At 44.3% G+C, this 18,969-nt stretch overlaps 1 protein-coding gene and 1 long non-coding RNA gene across 2 annotated transcripts in view; both read left to right on the forward strand.

The window, feature by feature from the left end:
• Positions 1 to 18,969, forward strand: part of LOC309330943 — a 316,600-nt gene that overhangs the window by 76,379 nt on the left and 221,252 nt on the right. The gene's annotated exons all lie outside the window — the stretch shown is intronic.
• Positions 5,581 to 13,008, forward strand: SDF2L1 (stromal cell derived factor 2 like 1). The gene is made up of 3 exons (XM_081842877.1): positions 5,581 to 5,873; positions 9,447 to 9,643; positions 12,421 to 13,008. The coding sequence occupies exons 1-3, from the start codon at positions 5,666 to 5,668 to the stop codon at positions 12,697 to 12,699; spliced, it is 684 nt and encodes a 227-aa protein (XP_081699003.1). The 5' UTR covers positions 5,581 to 5,665; the 3' UTR covers positions 12,700 to 13,008.

The raw sequence follows: 18,969 nt of genomic DNA on the forward strand, positions 1-18,969 counted from the left end.
GGAAAAGTGAGTCTTATCCAGCAAAAAATACGGTATTTGCAGATTGTTATTTTACAACCTCTTTTAGCTTCCATTGTGGTGCATGATGGAAGTTATGCCTACTGACATTTCAGAGCGGTTCAGAACCTAAAGCAGGGGAGGTTGACCCGTTAAGGCAAATGGAACACTGCCCCATTTACCTCTGCCCTCATCCAACCCCTTTCTGCCTGCCTTCTTACTTACAAGTAGTCCACTGACTATGAGCTTCTTCCTCCTCGGTCTCAGTTTTGACCTTGTAGAACTCAGAAGGGAAGAGGATGGGGGTAAAACTAGAATGAGTTGTCTGTGCTCCACCTGCTGCTGGTCTGCCAGCTTTCTACTTTCTGCCAGTCCACCACCAAGCTGAAGATCAACAGGTGCCAAATATTTTATACTTGCTTTGGGTAGAAATTCCATAAATGCACGTAATTTATGTCCCTAAGGTTGAATCCAGCTCAGAATCCTTACTGAAATAGTGGACTCAAGTTGGTACTCAGCATGGGTTTCTTCCATAAGCTGTTGGGCTATAACTCCCATAATTCCTAACCATTCATCATGCTGGCTGGGGCTGGTGGGGTTTGTAGTCCAACAACATCTGGCTTCTCTGCTCTAGAATGACCAAATGCAAAACCAAAGCAGACCCATGAAGATAAAGCTGGCTTGGTTTTCAATTGCTTCGCTATGTTTTATGGGATAAAGTTGCCATTTAGGACATGGCTGAGATAGCACAATACCTCGCTAGGGGACAGATTTAGTCCCATTTCATGGGTGTCCCTAAGCATACCCATTTACTTTCTCCCTTATAATCAGGCATAGGCAAACTCGGCTCTCCAGATGTTTTGGGACTACAACTCGCATCATCCCTAGCTAACAGGACCGGTGGTCAGGGATGATGGGAGTTGTAGTCCCAAAACATCTGGAGGGCCGAGTTTGCCTATGCCTGATTATAATGAACTAGCAGTCTCATACTTGGTGTTGCTTGGGAATTCCAAGAAACCAAAAAAGTGGTGCAGTTGTGAAAGCTTAAGTCCAGTATCTTCATTCAAAATGGTATCCAATTGTTTCCAAACATAGACAGAAACCCACTCCTTGATCTCAGGAACAATCAAGCAAAATTTGGTAACCACATCTTAAGAGGTGTCCATGTGCACGGTGACAGAATTTTCCAAAACGTATAGCTGATACAGAGGGCCGCAGGTTCAATGCTTGACTTTTCCAATATGAAGGCTTAGGTCATGGGTAGGCAAACTAAGGCCCGGGGGCCGGATCCGGCCCAATCGCCTTCTAAATCCGGCTCACGGACGGTCCGGGAATCAGCGTGTTTTTATATGAGTAGAATGTTTTATTTTATTTAAAATACATCTCTGGGTTATTTGTGGGGCCTGCCTGGTGCTTTTAAATGAGTAGAATGTGTGCTTTTATTTAAAATGCATCTCTGAGTTATTTGTGGGGCATAGGAATTCATGTTTGTTTTTTTCAAAATATAGTCTGGCTCCTCACAAGGTCTGAGGGACAGTGGACCTGCCACCTGCTGAAAAAGTTTGCTGACCCCTGGTTTAGGTTGACCAAGAGATGTGAAAGACCTCTACTCGAGAGCCACCGCCCAGTCACATGTTCTTTATCTTTGGGCCCACAGATTTTGCTGGACTACAACTCCCATCATCACCAGTTGGCTCATCCAGTGGTCAGGGATGATGGGAGCTGTGGTCCCACACAGAGAGGACTGGGGAAAGGGGCATATTTGGCTTCTCTATCACTGCACTGGAGATGAGTTGACTTTTTGCAAAAGTCAAAATTGTAGCAGCAGAAAGGAACCCGGCTGCGAGGGATGCAACATTTGATCTTTGAGCTGTTCTCTGAATGTCTTTATTTATCACTAAGCTCTGGCCTGCTGTGGTTCCACAAAACCACCTTTTGCTTCAAGTTCGCAAGAAATAGAAAGAGAAAACAATAATAAAAAGCTTCCTTCAAGCCAACTATGCGTCTCTGCTCCTTCTTCCATCCAGCAGCATGGTCTGGAATGGAGCTCTCCCTCTCAGTCTGTGGGTCTCCCAGTATATCTGCCACTGTGGGAAAGTGGCAATGAATTATCAGAGCAGTAAAGAAAAGACAGGCCAGATAATATTTCAACGCCAACCAAGTTCTTTGACAGCAGCTATTCTAAAGGCAATTACAACTTGTCGTTTTAGTTTTGCGTGTGTGTGTGTGTGTTGTTGTTTTAAAAAATACGGCTGAAATGCATTGTTAAGGAGCACAACACAAACTGTACTAAAAGCCTTGGGGGGTTGGTGACCTCCCAGAAAGATAAACAGGTGCCAGCTAAAGCCCCATAGGATTGATTTTCTATGGCTAAGCTGGCATCCCGAGACATCTGTTTTGCCCTGTTTCAGAAAAACAGCGTGAGCCATTGTCGGCCTTAACAGGAAGGAGCTGCCGTTTCTCATGAAATACAAATGCATTATGTGAAGTGTCAGGCTGCAGCAGATTGCTTCCTTTCTTTCTTCCTCTTCTCGCCCTCCCCCCCCCCTTCTGTTTTTTGCTTGGTCTTTCCAGGCGGTAAGGAAATCTACACGGTCAGTGCAAAAAGGACGCGCAGACTGATGTTCCCTCCTAGCATCCCAACCACCAATTTAAGTAATTCTTCTTCTTTGGAAAAGTGTGTCGTCCCCGGGAGAAAAGACATGCTCTGACAAATTAATCTCAAAGCACCAGAATATTTGGAAAGGAAACTGGTTAATCCCTCACTGAGAGGTGGCTCCTTCGTTCTCAGCTTGTGGGGGTGGGGGCTAGGAGAGGGCCTTCTCTGTGGCAGCCCCTAAGCTGTCAAACGCCTTCCCCACAGAGCTGTATTGTACAGTTATCTGTGAACGCTGAAGAAGCACCTCTTTCCCTTGGTTTTCGCCGCTTGAGGTATATATTTTGACAATCACTTATTTCTGTGATGTAAGCTTTTTAAAACTGTTTTTGACATTGTGCTTTAATGGTGTAACCCACACTGGGAACTTAGAGTGAGAAGGGTCAATAATAATAATAATAATAATAATAATAATAATACTGCAAGGATTGGCTGGACCTCAGGCCTGGGGACCAAAGGGCTTAGCTGGCCTTTGAGATGCTCCTCAGACCCCATCCTCAGTCACAGCCCTCCTGGTTCACAGTCTCCTCACGTGTGTTTGCCTGGTTGGTATGTGTCCCTGAACTAATTTTAGTCTTCAGGTGCTCGGCCGGGACCTATAAAAAATAGCTTTTAATGTGCCTGCCCCTTTTCAAAGGGCTGATTTTGACTTATATAAAGCCTTAAACGGCACATGACCGCCATACCTCAAGGACCGCCAGTCTCCATATGAACCTACCCAGACCCTGAGACCATCCTCTGATGCCCTTCTTTTTGTGCCTCCTCCACAAGAAGTCCAGAGGGTCGCAACACGAGAATGGGCCTTTTCTGCAGTGGCTCCCTATCTGTGGAATGCTCCCCCCAGGGAGGCTCACCTGGCGCCTTCATTGTACACCTTTAGGTGCCAGGCAAAAACATTCCTCTTCAACTAGGCCTTTGGCTGATGGACATCCAACACCCTTTTAAAATGTGTTGGGGAGGAGGGGATTATTGGGTTGTTCTTGTTCTTATTTTTATTTTTGTATTTATTTTTATTATGTATTTTGTTTTTTATATTGTGATTTTATAATGTATTTTTATTTTTATTATATATTTTCTTTTTTATATTGTGGTTTTATGTTGGGAACTGCCCTGAGACCTGCGGGTATAGTACGGTATACAAATTTAAGAAAGAATAATATTTTATTCCCCCATGGAACAGTATTGCTGTCGAGATAAAACATGTGAGCATTGTCTGCACTTTCCGGAAGGAGCCGGAGATGCTTTTGTTCTGACAGGCTTTCCCAGGATAGATAAATGAGTTGTTATAGAAAAAATAGAGGGTTTGGCTTTTGCTGCCCAACTCCCCAAGGGACTCAGTCCCCTAAGTCCATGATGAATAGATGGAGGCAAGTTTCATAGAAAGCAAGGCAGATCTTTATTTTTCTCTTTATTATTCCCTCCCCTCCTAGCAAGGAGTTAAGAGAGACCCCAAACAATGGAGCGCAAACCCGTATAAAGACTCTGGAAATTGCGCACCCTGTAACCCAACACCCCCCCCCCAAACATCATACCTACATCACAGAAGGTGATCTCCAGCAGAAATTTGAGAGTGTTGCTTCTCTCCTGTCTGCCAGGATACCTGATAATGCCTTACTTACGATAATTGCATTTTCTGGGTAGATTTAGTTCCTGAATCTCTTACAGATATTGATAGTTTGCTCAGCTTAACAGATACTTGCCAGACTGTATTTGCAGGGAGGTGCAGACCCCTACAGTCCAAAGACAATTGGAAAGCTTTTCCCATTTCCTTCCTCCTTGCAGAGAAATATTTGAGGTCAATTTGGGAGAGTCAAAATGGCTTGCTCTCCTGTACTATTTCAGACACATGGTTTATATACTTATGTGTGTCTGTTTGCCTTGTACATTTATGAACATTTATTCTATATTAGAGACCTTAGAATTCTTATAACAGGGTCTTCACCACATGTACCCACTTGTTAGGGTTTTAAGTCCTGCTTCAAATATATTCGTTGTTTGTGTGTGTTTAACTGTTGCTATTTATATGTAAATCGCCTTGAGATGGTGGTTTAGAAGGCAATTAAATACATCAATGATAATAATGCCACCATACAAATATATAGCTAATAATATGTAACATATGGGTCCCCAAAGGCAATGTTTGGAGGTCCCAGCTCTTAAAAGATTGACGATTACTGCTCCACAGTAATATAATTTAAAAAAAAAAAAAATATCACCCTGACAAGGCAGTTAAATAATTGCATGTAGGCTGTCCAATTTTTCAAAAATGCCTAAGTTTATAATGTAAGTTACAGATAGGTAGCCGTGTTGGTCTGCCATGGTCAAAACAAAATAAAAAAATTCCTTCCAGTAGCACCTTAAAGACCAACTGAGTTAGTTCTAGGTATGAGCTTCAGGTATCTGAAGAAGTGTGCATGCACACGAAAGCTCATACCTAGAACTAACTCAGTTGGTCTTTAAGGTGCTACTGGAAGGAATTTTTTTATTTTGTTTATAATGTAAAGCGTCTTTCCTCCCAGCGGAACACTTTTCTGAAGGAAAGGACATAAAATCTGAAACGGGCAAAGCGCCTTCTCTCAGAAGAAGCGGGAAATGACTCCTAGATCTGCAGTTTTGGGCTAAATTATTTGGGGAGAGGACGGGGCTCGAACCCGTGTCTCGCGGAGTCAGACCCTGAGAGAGCCAGTTGGCCTCCACAGCATCTCGCCTTTCCCATTTCCCTTCGGCCCCGCCCCTTTCTTGGGAAGGAGGGGTGGAGTTGGGGGAAAAGGCGAGGAGGGGGAGGTGCGTTCCTCCGCCACGCCGCAACACCCGATTGGCCGCTCCGCCGCCGCGCGCCAATGAGCATCTCCTTCGTCGCCTTCGCGAGCCGGCGGCAGGACTGGGGAAGCGCGTGGGCGGCGTTGGCAGGCGCTGATTGGTCCGCGCCGGGCGCCGGTGGCGGAAACGGTTCCTGAGGCGACAGTTCGCCGTTTACCTCAGCCGTCGCGGTGCTGAGGGACTCGGGGGGGGATGCGGCGACCGGGCGGTCGCGGCGGCTTCCGGCCCCTGGCTTCCCGCTCCTGGCCGTTGTCGCCGCTCTCTCTGCTCCTCCTCGTGTGCGGCTCGGGCCTGGCGACGGGAGCCGAGGAGGGCGCTGTCACTTGCGGCTCGGTGCTGAAGCTGCTCAACACCCGGCACAACGTGCGGCTGCACTCGCACGAGGTCAAGTACGGATCCGGTGAGGAGACGACGAGACGCGCGGGGCGGGAGGCGGGAGGCGAGCCGAGAGAGAGGAAGGGAGGGCGGCGGCCGGAATCTGTTTCAGAGCGGGGGAAAGGAGGAAAGAGCCGCGCGGCTGCCGGGAGGACATGAAACCCCTCTCGGCCCCAGGGGGAGGCTGTGGGGCGGGTTAGACACCCGAGGGCCCGTCAGAGCCCCGCTTCGTTTTCCCAGCTAGTGGTCTTCAGAGGAAGGCTGCCATTAGCAGTACAGTGGTACCTCGGTTACATACGCTTCAGGTTACAGACTCACTAACCCAGAAATAATACCTCGGGTTAAGAACTTTGCTTCAGGATGAGAACAGAAATCGTCCTCTGGCAGCGCGGCAGCAGCAGGAGGCCCCCATTAGCTAAAGTCGTACCTCAGGTTAAGAACAGTTTCAGGTTAAGAACGGACCTCCGGAACGAATTAAGTACTTAACCCGAGGTACCACTGTACAGTGGTATCTCGGGTTAAGAGCCTAATTCGTTCCAGCGGTCCGTTCTTAACTTGAGGTACCACTTTAGTGAATGGGGCCTCCCATTGCCACCACGCTATTTCTGTTCTCATCCTGAAGCAAAATTCTTAACCCAAGGTACTATTTCTGGATTAGCAGAGTCTGTAACCTGAAGCATCTGTAACCTGAGGTACCACTGTAGTGGCATAGGTGCTGGGGGACCTGAGCACCAGTGCCGGATTTACATATAAGCTAAACAAGCTATAGCTTAGGGCCCCGCTCTCATGGGGGGCCCCCAAAAATTAAAAGGAAAAGAAAAACTGGACGTACATTTCCAAAATAGAAGATAATTTTTTTAAAAAGCCTACATACAGCAATAGTGTTTCGTGTTGTGTAGGCCCCTATGATGAAAGTAATGGGCCCCGCCTGCTAGCCTGCTTCCTAAAATATCACTGGTTTGCTCATTTCTATATAAAGGGTGCCTACATTCTGCATATTTTGTTATGTGCAAATGGCTTTAGATACCTATTAGGTCTGTAAATTACCATATAGCATATATTCAACACAAAAAACAAACAGCAACAATTTGTTGTTGACAAAGGACAGCTGGACATATAAAGGGCCCCATTGCCTTCAGTAGCTTAGGGCCTCATCAAACCTAAATCCGGCCCTGCTGAGCATCCACAAAATTCCCCCCATGAAGGGGCTGGGCACCCACAAATTTCAGGGCCATGCACGCTGCATGGCACCCACAGCCCAGGGCACCCACAGCCAAGCTGGCACTCCTGAGTATTGGTGTTGATAATGTTTAGTCTTCCTCATCAGCCTAAACAGGTTCCCAGAGCATGGGCATAGGAGGTTCCCCCCATCATGTAAGTAAATAAAATACCTATTTTTAGTAGAAATGCAATTTCGACTAAAAGTAGAAATTGTAGAAAGATTTTTATGGGTTTTTCTGAGCCCTTGGGGTCAAAAGAAAGCAGTTTAAAGCAGCTGACATTTCATTCTGAATCTGCTTGGCAGAGGATAATTAATGACAGGTGGCTGTCCTGCACCCCCCAGCATAAATCATGGCCATGTTCCAGAGCAACTTGGGAGATGCCCGTGATAAAACAGCCCTCTGTCCTCAGGCTTTTACAGTCAGAAAATGAGTAAACCGTAAGAAAAAAAAGACATCAGGAGGGAGGAGGAAAAAACATACCCGGGTGCGACAGGCCCTGAAAAGGCTCCCAGAGCGGTTTAGGAGGTGTTGGTGATAAAACAGGCAGTGTCCACAGACTTCACAGTGGCAAAAGGCAGAACCCCAAAAGGAAAAAGGGATCAAGAGGGAGGAGGAACCGAACGTGGCCATGGTATTTTACGAAAGAACAGGTATGGCAGGTATGCCCTGCCCCAAGGGTGTCTGAAGTGTAAAACAGAGACAGGGAAACACGTCAGGGAAAGGAGAAATGGAGGCGTGGGGAGAAAATGTGGCCATTTCAATTATGCACACTTTGATTTGGTAGCTAGTGTGGTGCCCTCCAGTTGCTGCTGGACTACAACTCCCATCAGCCCCAGCCAGGGTCACAGTTGTAGTCCAGCAGCACCTGGAGGGCACCATGTTGGCTACCCCTGTAGTAAGATATAGGGACATGGTGAATGAGGGAATGTTCATTATAGAGGGAACAAAGGAAGGGAAGAAGGGACGAGGTGAGGCAGTGGATAGAGATGAGATTGGGAAGGTGGGTTCTGTTGTGTTCAAAATAGGTGTCTTAGGCAAAACAGAACAGGATGCCTTCTCTGCAGCGGTGGCTGGTACCCATAGGGGCTGGTCAGGTGGAAGCCCAAAGAGTAGGCAGAACTAGAGCCAGTGAGAGGAAGAGTCATCTAATGCTAAACTACTTACACACTTTACCTTTAATGCACATTTATTACTGCATTGCAGGGGGTTGGACTAGATGACCCTTGTGGTCCCTTCCAATTCTGCGATTCTCTGAGTCACTCAAAGAATTCTGGGCACTGTAGTTTTCCCCTCACCTAGATACAGTTCCCAGCATCCTTCACAAGTTACAGTTCCCAGGCTTCTTTGGGGGAAATGATGTGCTTAGAATGTATCAGGGGCTTCTGGCAACTGCTTTGGTTTGTATGGTGAAAGTGTTAACCACTGAATAGGTTTCTCCACCAGGAGCTTATCTGATCTTTTATAAAGAGCATAAGAAGAGAGATCTGCTAGATCAGACCTAAAGGTCTTAATAATCTGACATCCTGTTTCCTACGCTGCCCCCAGCCAGATACATTTGCATGAAGCTTATCAACATGCAGGACATGTTCTTCGCTGAGAGACTGCTTCTGAACAGGGAGCTTCAATTTTTGCCTATTATGGCTAATAGCTGCTTACTGACCTGTCTACAAGGAATATATATATATATATATATATATATATATATATATATATATCTCAAGGACATATGATATGAAGAGTCCCCCTGGATCAGGTGTGGAGATGCATCTTGTTCAGCATTCTGTTTTCAACGTAGCCATACAGATGTTGCCAGGGGGAACTCACCAGCATTAGTAGGCCCTTTGTGTACACATGCATGTTTGTATCCAGCACCCTGGTATAGACGTTTCTGTATTCTTTTCTAAATTTACATCCTGTATTATTACCAAAGCCTCAAGGGAGCTAGTTCCAGTACATACAAAAGTAAATAATAAAATATCTGTACATGGAAATGGAATTTAGCTGTCATGGTTAATTGCTCCCATTGGACATAGAAAGTTTAGAAACATTAATTAAATTTATTATTTTTATCCTGCTTTTCTGTCTGAGGACACAGAAGGCTGCACAAAAACATAACTGAAGCATACACAACAATCATAAAAAGAAATAAATTGCAGTATAACCAAAGGCATGCTGAAGCAAAAAGAGAAGGGGCCTCACAAATCTCTGTAAAAGAGGGGGATGTTCTGCTTTTTTGTTTGTTTTTTGAAGAGAGCAGTGTTCTCAGGAAAGAAAGAATAAGCAGGTGGAGCAACCTCACTTGGCCCAGTTTTATGACAAAGTCTTATTACCTGCCTCTGTACACAATGACTGTATAGCAATTGTTTTGTTTATAGGAAGTGGTCAACAGTCAGTAACTGGAGTTGAAGTTTCTGATGATGCTAACAGCTATTGGCGGATCAGAGGCAAAACTGATGGGTCCTGCCAGCGAGGAATGCCTGTAAAGTGTGGGCAAACAGTACGCCTTACTCATGTTAATACAGGGAAAAACTTGCACACCCACCACTTCCCATCACCACTCTCCAATAATCAGGTAAAACCAGAGCTTGTCCTTCATACTTGTTTACTTATTCAAGTGTCTCAAAAAATGTAAGCAAATAAAAATTGAGTTTACTCTTAAATTGAATTGGAAAGTTCTAAAGGCATGAAATATCTATATATTTAGGAACAGATTAAAATATAACTTGTACTTTTCCATATGTAGTATACAATTTTTATTATAAAGATATGCCATTCAATTCTATACATGCTTACTCAGAAATAAGTCCCAGTGCAGAATTGCATAGGTCTCTTGCTATGTGTTATATCCTCCTCCTACAGTGCTGCCTCGCAAGACGAAATTAATTCGTTCCGCAAGTTTTTTCGTCTTGCGAGTTTTTCGTCATGCGAAGCACGGTTTCCCTTAGGAATGCATTGAAAATCAATCAATGCGTTCCTATGGAAACCGCCTTCAGACCAGGTCCGGGGACAGTCTGTCCCCCGACCTCTTCTGAAGGCTAGGGGGGGGGACAAGGGCTTTTCTTCCCACCCCCAGCATTTTAAAAAAACCCGGGACAGCAGAGGACTTCTCTGCTGTCCCGGGGTTTTTTAAAATGCTGGCGGGCGGCAGCGCTGCCGCCCACCAGCATTTTAAGATCGCCCCGGACAGCGGAGAAGTCCTCCGCTGTCCCGGGGTTTTTTAAAATGCTGGCGGGCGGCAGCGAAGGGTTCGCTGCCACCCGCCAGCATTTTAAGATCGCCCCGGACAGCGGACTTCTCCGCTGTCCCGGGGCGATTTTAAAGCCCCCGGGAAGGCAGGCGGGGGGGAGCAAAGACTTTCGCCCCCCGCCAGCCTTCAGAAGAGGTCCAGGACCTCTTCTGAAGGCCGGCGGGGGCAAAAGTCTTTGCTCCCCCCGCCTGCCTTCAAAAGCCGTCCGGGATAGCGGAGAAACGCTATCTCCCGCTCTCCCGGGAAGGCAGGCAGGGGGGAGCAAAGACTTTTGCCCCCCGCCGGCCTTCAGAAGAGGTCCAGGACCTCTTCTGAAGGCCGGCGGGGGGCAAAAGTCTTTGCTCCCCCCGCCTGCCTTCAAAAGCCGTCCGGGATAGCGGGAAGCGCTTCCCTGCTATCCCGGACCGCTTTTTAAATGCTGGCGGTGGGGAGCAAAGCCTTTCGGCCCCCACCGGCCTTCCTGGACCTCTTCTGAAGGCCGGAGGGGGGGGGAAGGCTTTGCTCCCCACCACCAGCATTTAAAAGAGGTCCCCGGAGATTTCCCTATGGGCTTTCTTCTTGCGAAGCAAGCCCATAGGGAAATTCGTCTTGCGAAGCGCCTCGAAAAACGGAAAACCCTTTCGTCTTGCGGGTTTTCCGTCTTGCGAGGCATTCGTCTTGCGGGGCACCACTGTACTTAATTTCTCTCTTGCTATGTGTTATATCCTCCTACTACTTAATTTATCTCTTGATGCAGAAGAGAAAGTGATTTGCAGAGGGATGGCCCAGATAACACTTCTTAAGTATGCAGAAAGTGGTTGTTGCTGTGGCTTAGGTTGTATTCATAGTGGTGGGCTATTGGTAATATGCCCCTAATTCACACTGATATATGTTAAAGGCTGGTTCTTAGATTTACAACAGAAGATAACCTTGTCCCAGTCTGTAGTTTGTGAACTTCTTCCATTGTAGTTGCTATTTAATTGCTATGGAACATGAATACATACAACAGAGAGAAAATCTGAGTGGCTTCTCTGCAGTCCTGTACAAAAAATCTCCCATGACTCTAGAATCTGTGATGTGTTTAATGAAACGTCATTTAGTATTCATATAGTAATTTAAAATGTTCAACATGCTTCAAATAAGTTAAGATCTCTTATCTGACCTTTACTATAATGTTTTGCAGCTGGTTAAAACCAAAACAAGTAAAGTAGTTTATAGAGTTATGAGAACAAGTACAATAGTTCAAGAAAGAAACAGAATGCTATAGATTATAATGGGTCCTACAAAACAAATACCTTAAATGTCAAAAGGCAGGGCAAATACTAATACCCCTTACCCAGTATTATTATCCCTGTGTTACAGTAGATAGTCTGAAGGATTGTGGCTGGATTAAAGATACCTACCAGGTCCAAGGCAAATGCAAGATGTTAACTGTGGGCTTTGCACTTCTATCCTTCTTAGTTGTTTTGTTCTTATTTGATCATAAGCAACTCACTGATAATGTACTTCATTTCCCACTTCCAATTCCTGACTGTTCCAGTAACACTTGGTATTGGCATTTAGATTCTAAAAAATAGAGTTACATTTCAGGTGTCAGGAAGCTTTAGCCCTCCAGATGTTGCTGAACTACAACTTCAATCAACCCCAGCAAGCATGGTCAGTGACCAGGGATGATGGGGGTTGTAGTTCAGCGATATCTGGAGCAGGCATAGGCAAACTCGGCCCTCCAGATGTTTTGGGACTACAACTCCCATCATCCCTGACCACTGGTCCTGTTAGCTAGGGGTGATGGGAGTTGTAGTCCCAAAACATCTGGAGGGCCGAGTTTGCCTATGCCTGACCTGGAGGGTCAAGTGTTCCCTACACTCTGGTATATTTGTTTGTAGCCAATTCTAATCCTACTCAGAGTAGACCCGTGGAAATTAATAAAAATAGCTAATTTAATCCCATTAATTTCAGTGGGTCAACCTTGAGTAGAATACAACACATTGCATTATTATTTTGAAGTGGGTACCGGATCATTTTATCATTTCCATATACTATTGTCATTCTGCTAGTGTGATGTCACACACACAACACACACACGCAAACAATATCTACCCCCACCCTTTTTGTTCTTATAGGAAGTTAGCGCCTTTGGTGATGATGGAGAAGGAGATGACTTAGATGTGTGGACAGTGCAATGCAGTGGGACATACTGGGAGCGAGACGACGCAGTACGTTTCAAGCACATAGGAACGGATGTGTTCCTTACAGTAACAGGTGAACAGTATGGCCATCCAATCAGGGGACAGCGGGAAGTCCATGGCATACATTCTCCTAATCATCACAACTACTGGAAGGCTATGGAAGGTGTTTTCATTAAGCCCAGCTTGGACTCTACAAAGCACGATGAGCTCTGAATGTGTGGTCGACATTTTATGTTAGAATCCACCAAAGTGTATGAGCTGGTTCCTTTCTTTAAACGCCACCCTCATTTTCCAATATTGTTAAGACACTGGAATATATTTGCAGGTCAATGTTTTCATGCGTAACTGCAATTTTGGTGAATTCAGACTGGAAAGAAGCTAGATTTGCTGTTTGGGCCCCCATCTATTTTCAAAGTCATTTCCTTTTTCTTATCTCATTCCTTCTTTCCCTTAACTAAGAAAATAGTCACTTGCTGTGTAAACAATCTAATCCAAAGTGCAATAAAACTTAGATTTTTGTAATTCTTTCTCAAGTTTTACGTAAACTCATTAAAAAATAATCTGTATTGAAACCTTGCTTTTAGCAACAACCAGAAGGTGTGTGGGGTGTGGGTGTGCTATAATGTAAGTCTAGGAAGAGATAAAAAGTTTTGTAGATAAAATACTTTATACTCCTGCCAAAATATCTGTAGTTCAGTCCTATTCTTTTTAGCCCCCATTATGCATCATTTGCTGCTAGTGTTCATTCCTATCTCTTGGGAAATATGTAGATAAGTATTTTGGAGTAAAGGATTTTTTAAAAATAAGTTACATTTCACTAGTGAAGGGAAGGGGAAATTTGCTATGTGGAAGACCATCCTAAGAGAAGTGCTGTAGAAAATGGTTTCATACTGTTCACTAAATACACTTCTTTGTACAGCTTGGGTAAGTTTCATTTAACACCTAGTCCCTTTCCCTTCTCCATTTTCTATACTTAACATTAAACAGGAGCCTAGCTAAAGGAAAGCCAAATATACTTTATGAGCACATACACAGTCTGGAACCCAGTGACTTCCCCTTACACAAAGTGATTGATATTTATATATATTGAAAAAGCCAGATCCTTGCACAACTAGTCTTGATTTTGACTAGGGATGGATCAATAGGTTACTCTGCTACCCAAACATTGCCCCCATTTATATGTGAGCTGAGTCATGTGGCTGCACTGCACTCATACCCATTCCCCCCCCCCCCGTAAGGCACAAGTCTCACTCAGTAGAAATGATGTTCTTAGGTTGTGTTCTTGACAAGGACAGCACCTGCATGAGCCTGGATGGATGCTGAGATGAGCATTCCTTTTGGATAGGGTGGCCAGAGGCTGGAGGCCTTATTGAGAGCCAGCGCCTCACTTTCTGAAGGGCAGTGGATGACCACACTTATAGAGTGCAGTGCATATGTGTTCCATCAGAAGTTACTAAGTAAAATAGAAGCAGCTTTTGACCACTTGAGAGGCTGGGAGTGCTGATGGCATGGAACTCTAGGTTTATTATGCAGCGTGAAAAAGTCAAAATGGGAACTCTTGTGTTCCTATGTCAGAAGGCAGAAGAGTTTTCCTTGCCCTGGATTTTTCCTAACTCTTGGTAGAGACCAAGGTTGATGAAATGTTCTTGGCAATGCCAACATTTTTTCTTTTTTTGCCAGGACCATTCCCAAAATTTCTGAAAAGTCCCTCAATTCCTTTTTCACTACCATGCATGTCACTGGAACAAACAGAAGCATTTTTACTTCCAGGATTGTCTTGCTAGTAGGCACTATCAAGCAAGTTATACAAGCCTGCCATGTGCGAGTGTTTTCCAGCCCCCCCCCCCAAATATGCTTCAACTAGCTAGGCCAATTGGGCCCATATCCCAGGAGGGCTTTCAGCTGGAAGGTCTGATTTCTGAGCTGGTTGACCTGCAGTAAAAGACTACTGGGGTAACTTGATCTGTCAAAGGGGAAGGTCCAACGACGGGCACCAAGAGACAACAGAAAGGTAAGTCTCACCAACAGGTAGAGATCACAACCACCATCACTAGATTCCACAGGGAGGGGGACCGTAGATTGCTGTTACAGTGTTGGCTTTGTATATAGAAGATCCCAGGTTCAAATCCCTAGCATCACCAGTTAAAGAAGATCAGGTAGCAGATAATGGGAAAGACCTCCCTGTGGGATCCCACAGAGCCACTGCCAGTCAGAGTAGACAATACTAGGCTTGGTGGATAATTAAACCTGGTATAAAGTACTTTCCTGTAGGATTAGCAGTGGGCATTGCTCAAATCAGCCTTCTTTTTCCTTAGCAGAGGATGGGATTATCTTAAGGCTAGGTCTAGTTTTCCTTCCAAAGATACATACTCTCCCTATAGGTTATTTTTCTACCTTAACACAGACTTCTTAATACAACACTAATTGCATACAGCACCAGGGAATTTCACTCTTATTTTATTAGTGACATCATTTATCCCATTTCAGTCTGCTGTAGTATGGCCAGCAATAGCTAGGGATTTTCTGAGTTTCTGTTGCCCCTTCATGAACCTATAAAGAAATTTCTCCTGTAATAGCCTGTTGTAATCATTTTGCGTTTTTATTATTCTGAGATGGCTATGAACTGTTCTCTGTGTTCCTACTTAAGAAGGATCCAACTGGACTAAGGGTCATTTGAGGCACAGCCTTTCACTCTGCTGCTTCCTGGCTCTCCAGACAACATTAGCTGCATTGGAGTGTTTCATGGACTCATAACTTCCAGGTCAGTAGCCAGTATGCTGAATCAAGTCACTTGGAATTGAAGTTATGGCCTTAATGCTGATTTATATAAATTTTAAGCCATTCATTGGTGACTTAAAAGTAAAGTGCTGGTCAACTGATGAAAACGTCTTTAATCAATTGACAGCCACACCAGATACCAATTGCTACAATTTTAAACCATATTGTACTGAAATGTGTTGCTTTGCTTCATCTACTATAGATTTGGAATTGCTTTGCAATTTGGACTCGTCTTAGGATATAACTAAATTTGACCTGATGGTTCTTGTGATAGAGGAGCAGTTTGCATCTCCAGAGGCTGTTTTGAATGAAGATGGTAGACTGAACCTTTCAAAATTGCACTGAATTTTTTGGTTTCTTAGAATTCTCCAGTGACATTGAGCAAAAGGCTGTTGTCCTCTATATGAATTCCCAATAATTTATCTGTATACCTATTTCAGTTGCTTCCTTGAAAGAAGACTGTACTGCCCTTCTACCTTGATATGAATGGACTTGCACCACTGCCTCTAAGTGGTTCTGCAATGGTAGTATATAATACGTTCTGCATATTGATACTTCAGTTAACTCCTTTTCTGCCAGGATTCCCTGTATTTGCCTTTTGATCTTGTAGAAATTGCCAAAGGCTTTGTTGCTAGAGAAAGTAGATATTGGTTTACAAAGGCACTCCAAATAATACCAACTGATTGATCTCTTAATACACACCATTGTTTTAATGAACACTCTAATCAGTTATAATCACATTTAAAAATAATCATCTCAATCTAACATGAGGGAGAAGTGTGTGTGTGAGAGAGAGAGAGAGAGAGAAAGAGAAAGAGAGAGAGAGAGAGAGAGAGAGAGAGGAAAAAACTTTTATTTCCAGCTAGGGCCAGTGGTTGTTAGGCATTGCTAGTTGCCTGCAACTAGTTGGATATCCATTTCGCCCTGATCCAACTGAAAATACATGACAAGCAGCTGGGACTGCATACGCAGAAGCAACAGAACAGTTAGTCAGCATTAGGGATGGGGAAGAAGTTTCTCCTACTCCAGTCATCTATTCAAAATGAGTTTTGGAAAAATATATCTATATAATGTTCCCTTGCCTGCAATGATGCTGCTGGCTTGGCCTCATTGCTGGCTGTGTTACCTCAGCGGAAACTGCTCCTGTCCTTCAGCAATGAAATCAACAGCTGCAGCCGCAGGCGGGAGCACGTTTAACAGCTGGACTGCAGAGCTCTTTACAGCGGCAGCAGCGTCTTGCTTGGTGTCTGGTTTACTGGGCTGGCGCATTTGCTGAAGATTTTTGGTCGGGTTCCTTGCTAGCAGCTGCAGAATTAGCCAGCAAATGCTGTCAGGTGTAAAGGCTTCCAAGGTTTCCCGATTGATGCTCTTATAAAAGTCTTGTCTAGTTCTTACCATTCACTCTCTCCTATACTGTGAGCTATGAGTGTCATGTGTCCCCCACCCCCATCCCAGTATTTTTATTACATAACCCTCAAGTGTCCCGATTTTCCTGGGAGAGTCCGGGAATTACAGAAGCCACCTCGGTTTCTGATTTGATGCTGGAGTGTCTCGGTTTTCCTTTTTCCTTCCCTCCACATCTTGGAGAACAATTAAAAGTGGTGGGTGTGTGGGTGGGTGTGTAGGTGCAAAAAGAGAGTCGTATTTACACTGAAAATAAAATACCTGCACCAAATGAAGGTAACGATGAAACTGGTATATGAAGCCATTCCTATAATGTTGAAGGAAAAGGTCACTGATCCACTTTAAATTCTTTAATTGCAATGCTTTAGCGGCCAGCCATGTCTTAGGAAATACACAGAGTGTTTATTCCTTTATTGTAGATGTTATTTTTTTATTCCTTTATTGTAGATGTCTACAATAATGGTACCTCGGGTTAAGTACTTAATTTGTTCCGGAGGTCTGTTCTTAACCTGAAACTGTTCTTAACCTGAAGCACCATTTTAGCTAATGGGGTCTTCCGCTGCTGCCGCGCCGCCGCTACGTGATTTCTGTTCTCATCCTGAAGCAAAGTTCTTAACCCGAGGTACTATTTCTGGGTTAGGGGAGTCTGTAACCTGAAGCATCTGTAACCCGAGGTACCACTGTACTCATAAGTAAGTCTCACTGTATTCAATTGAGCTTGGTCTCAGGTAACTGAGTAAAGACTGTGCAGCCTTACACTGCAATCTTAAGGATTTTTGCTCAGAAATAAGTCTTATTGAGTTCAATAGGATTTACTCTCTGGTATGTTCCTGATAAATCTCTGTTTCCATCATTATTATTATATCCCACCTTTCTCTTCGACTTAACGCAGCTTAGAGCCAAAATTTTACTTCATTCCATTCATCTTTTGAAGGTGTTGTACAAGATCACATCCCTCACACATTATTTCTTTACAACAATCTTGCAAGGTAGGTTAGGGGAAGAGGTTGTAATTGGCTCAAGATGACAGATATAGATGTGTACATGAAGTCTGTGTGTTCGGTGAGATCAAAGTAGATAAATAGGGACTGCTTACTAGCGGGAAGGTAAACGGCGTTCTGCGTGCTGCGCTGGCTCGCCAGATGCAGCTTCGTCACGCTGGCCACGTGACCCGGAAGTGTCTTCGGACAGCGCTGGCTCCCGGCCTCTTAAGTGAGATGAGCGCACAACCCTAGAGTCTGGCAAGACTGGCCCGAACGGGCAGGGGTACCTTTACCTTTACCTTTTACACCACTCTGTGCCCAATGAAGAGTTTTGGAGATTTTGGAAGCTTCCTGGCAATTTATTACCTGCCCTTCATCCTAAAGACTCAGGGCAGGTTGCAACAATTAAAACACAACAATGTGAATGAGCCAAAACTAACTGCAGAATTAATTTATTTTGTAAACTGTGACAGCCTTTAAGCAATTAATCAGGGATGCTTTTTTAAACAAAAAGGCATCTAAATTGATTAACTGGTCAAAACGCTTTAAATTTTTAGAAATTATTTAAATATATGTACTTACTAAGCCTGAAGGTTACAGGCACTATCTTAGAAAAGGCTTTCAGGAAGTCCTATTTCTTCTATTACACCATCTAAAAATAAAGTTGGTTTTTTTCATCCTTTTAAACTAGGGTGGGGAACCTGAAGTCTGCTCACCACAGAACGCCGAGCAGCAACTCTCTAAAACCTCAAGCCAAGGTTTTTCCTAGCTTTGCTCAGATTCAAAGCTCCCAGCCCTTCTGCTGTATGGGAAGCCAGTCTTCAGAACAGATGCCTGCATTTCCCTGCCCACCCGCTGTAATTTCAATGTTGAAAACAGACGTTTGATGCCATTTTGGTTCTCTTCTCCTACCTATCTCACCTTTGTAACATACATGCAAGAGACAGAGGTGGCCGCAACATGACAGTGTTGGGAACACAACTGCCCTAACAGTGGATCAAAAGATTTGCTTAGGCGTGGGTGCTATTTTCATTAATATTTGTAGTTTTATGCAAACTACACAAGGATATGCATTTTTTAATGCATTGCTTGGCTGGAGAACTTAATTGCACAATTTGGAGAAGTGCAAACCTCAGAGGATGGCTATGTTTCTGTCTGTGTATTATTCAACAAGTACAAATTAGGCAGGTATGTCTTTAAATGTAAACTGGATAAAATTTCTCCCGTGCCCCTAGGCTTGCTTAGCATCACTTGTGAAAAAGGACTCTGGGAATTAAGCAAATAGCATTTTTTTCTGTTGTTTCTTAAATTGGCATGC

This window comes from Podarcis erhardii (assembly GCF_964252035.2).
Source record: "Podarcis erhardii genome assembly, chromosome: 15".
Taxonomy (NCBI): domain Eukaryota; kingdom Metazoa; phylum Chordata; class Lepidosauria; order Squamata; family Lacertidae; genus Podarcis; species Podarcis erhardii.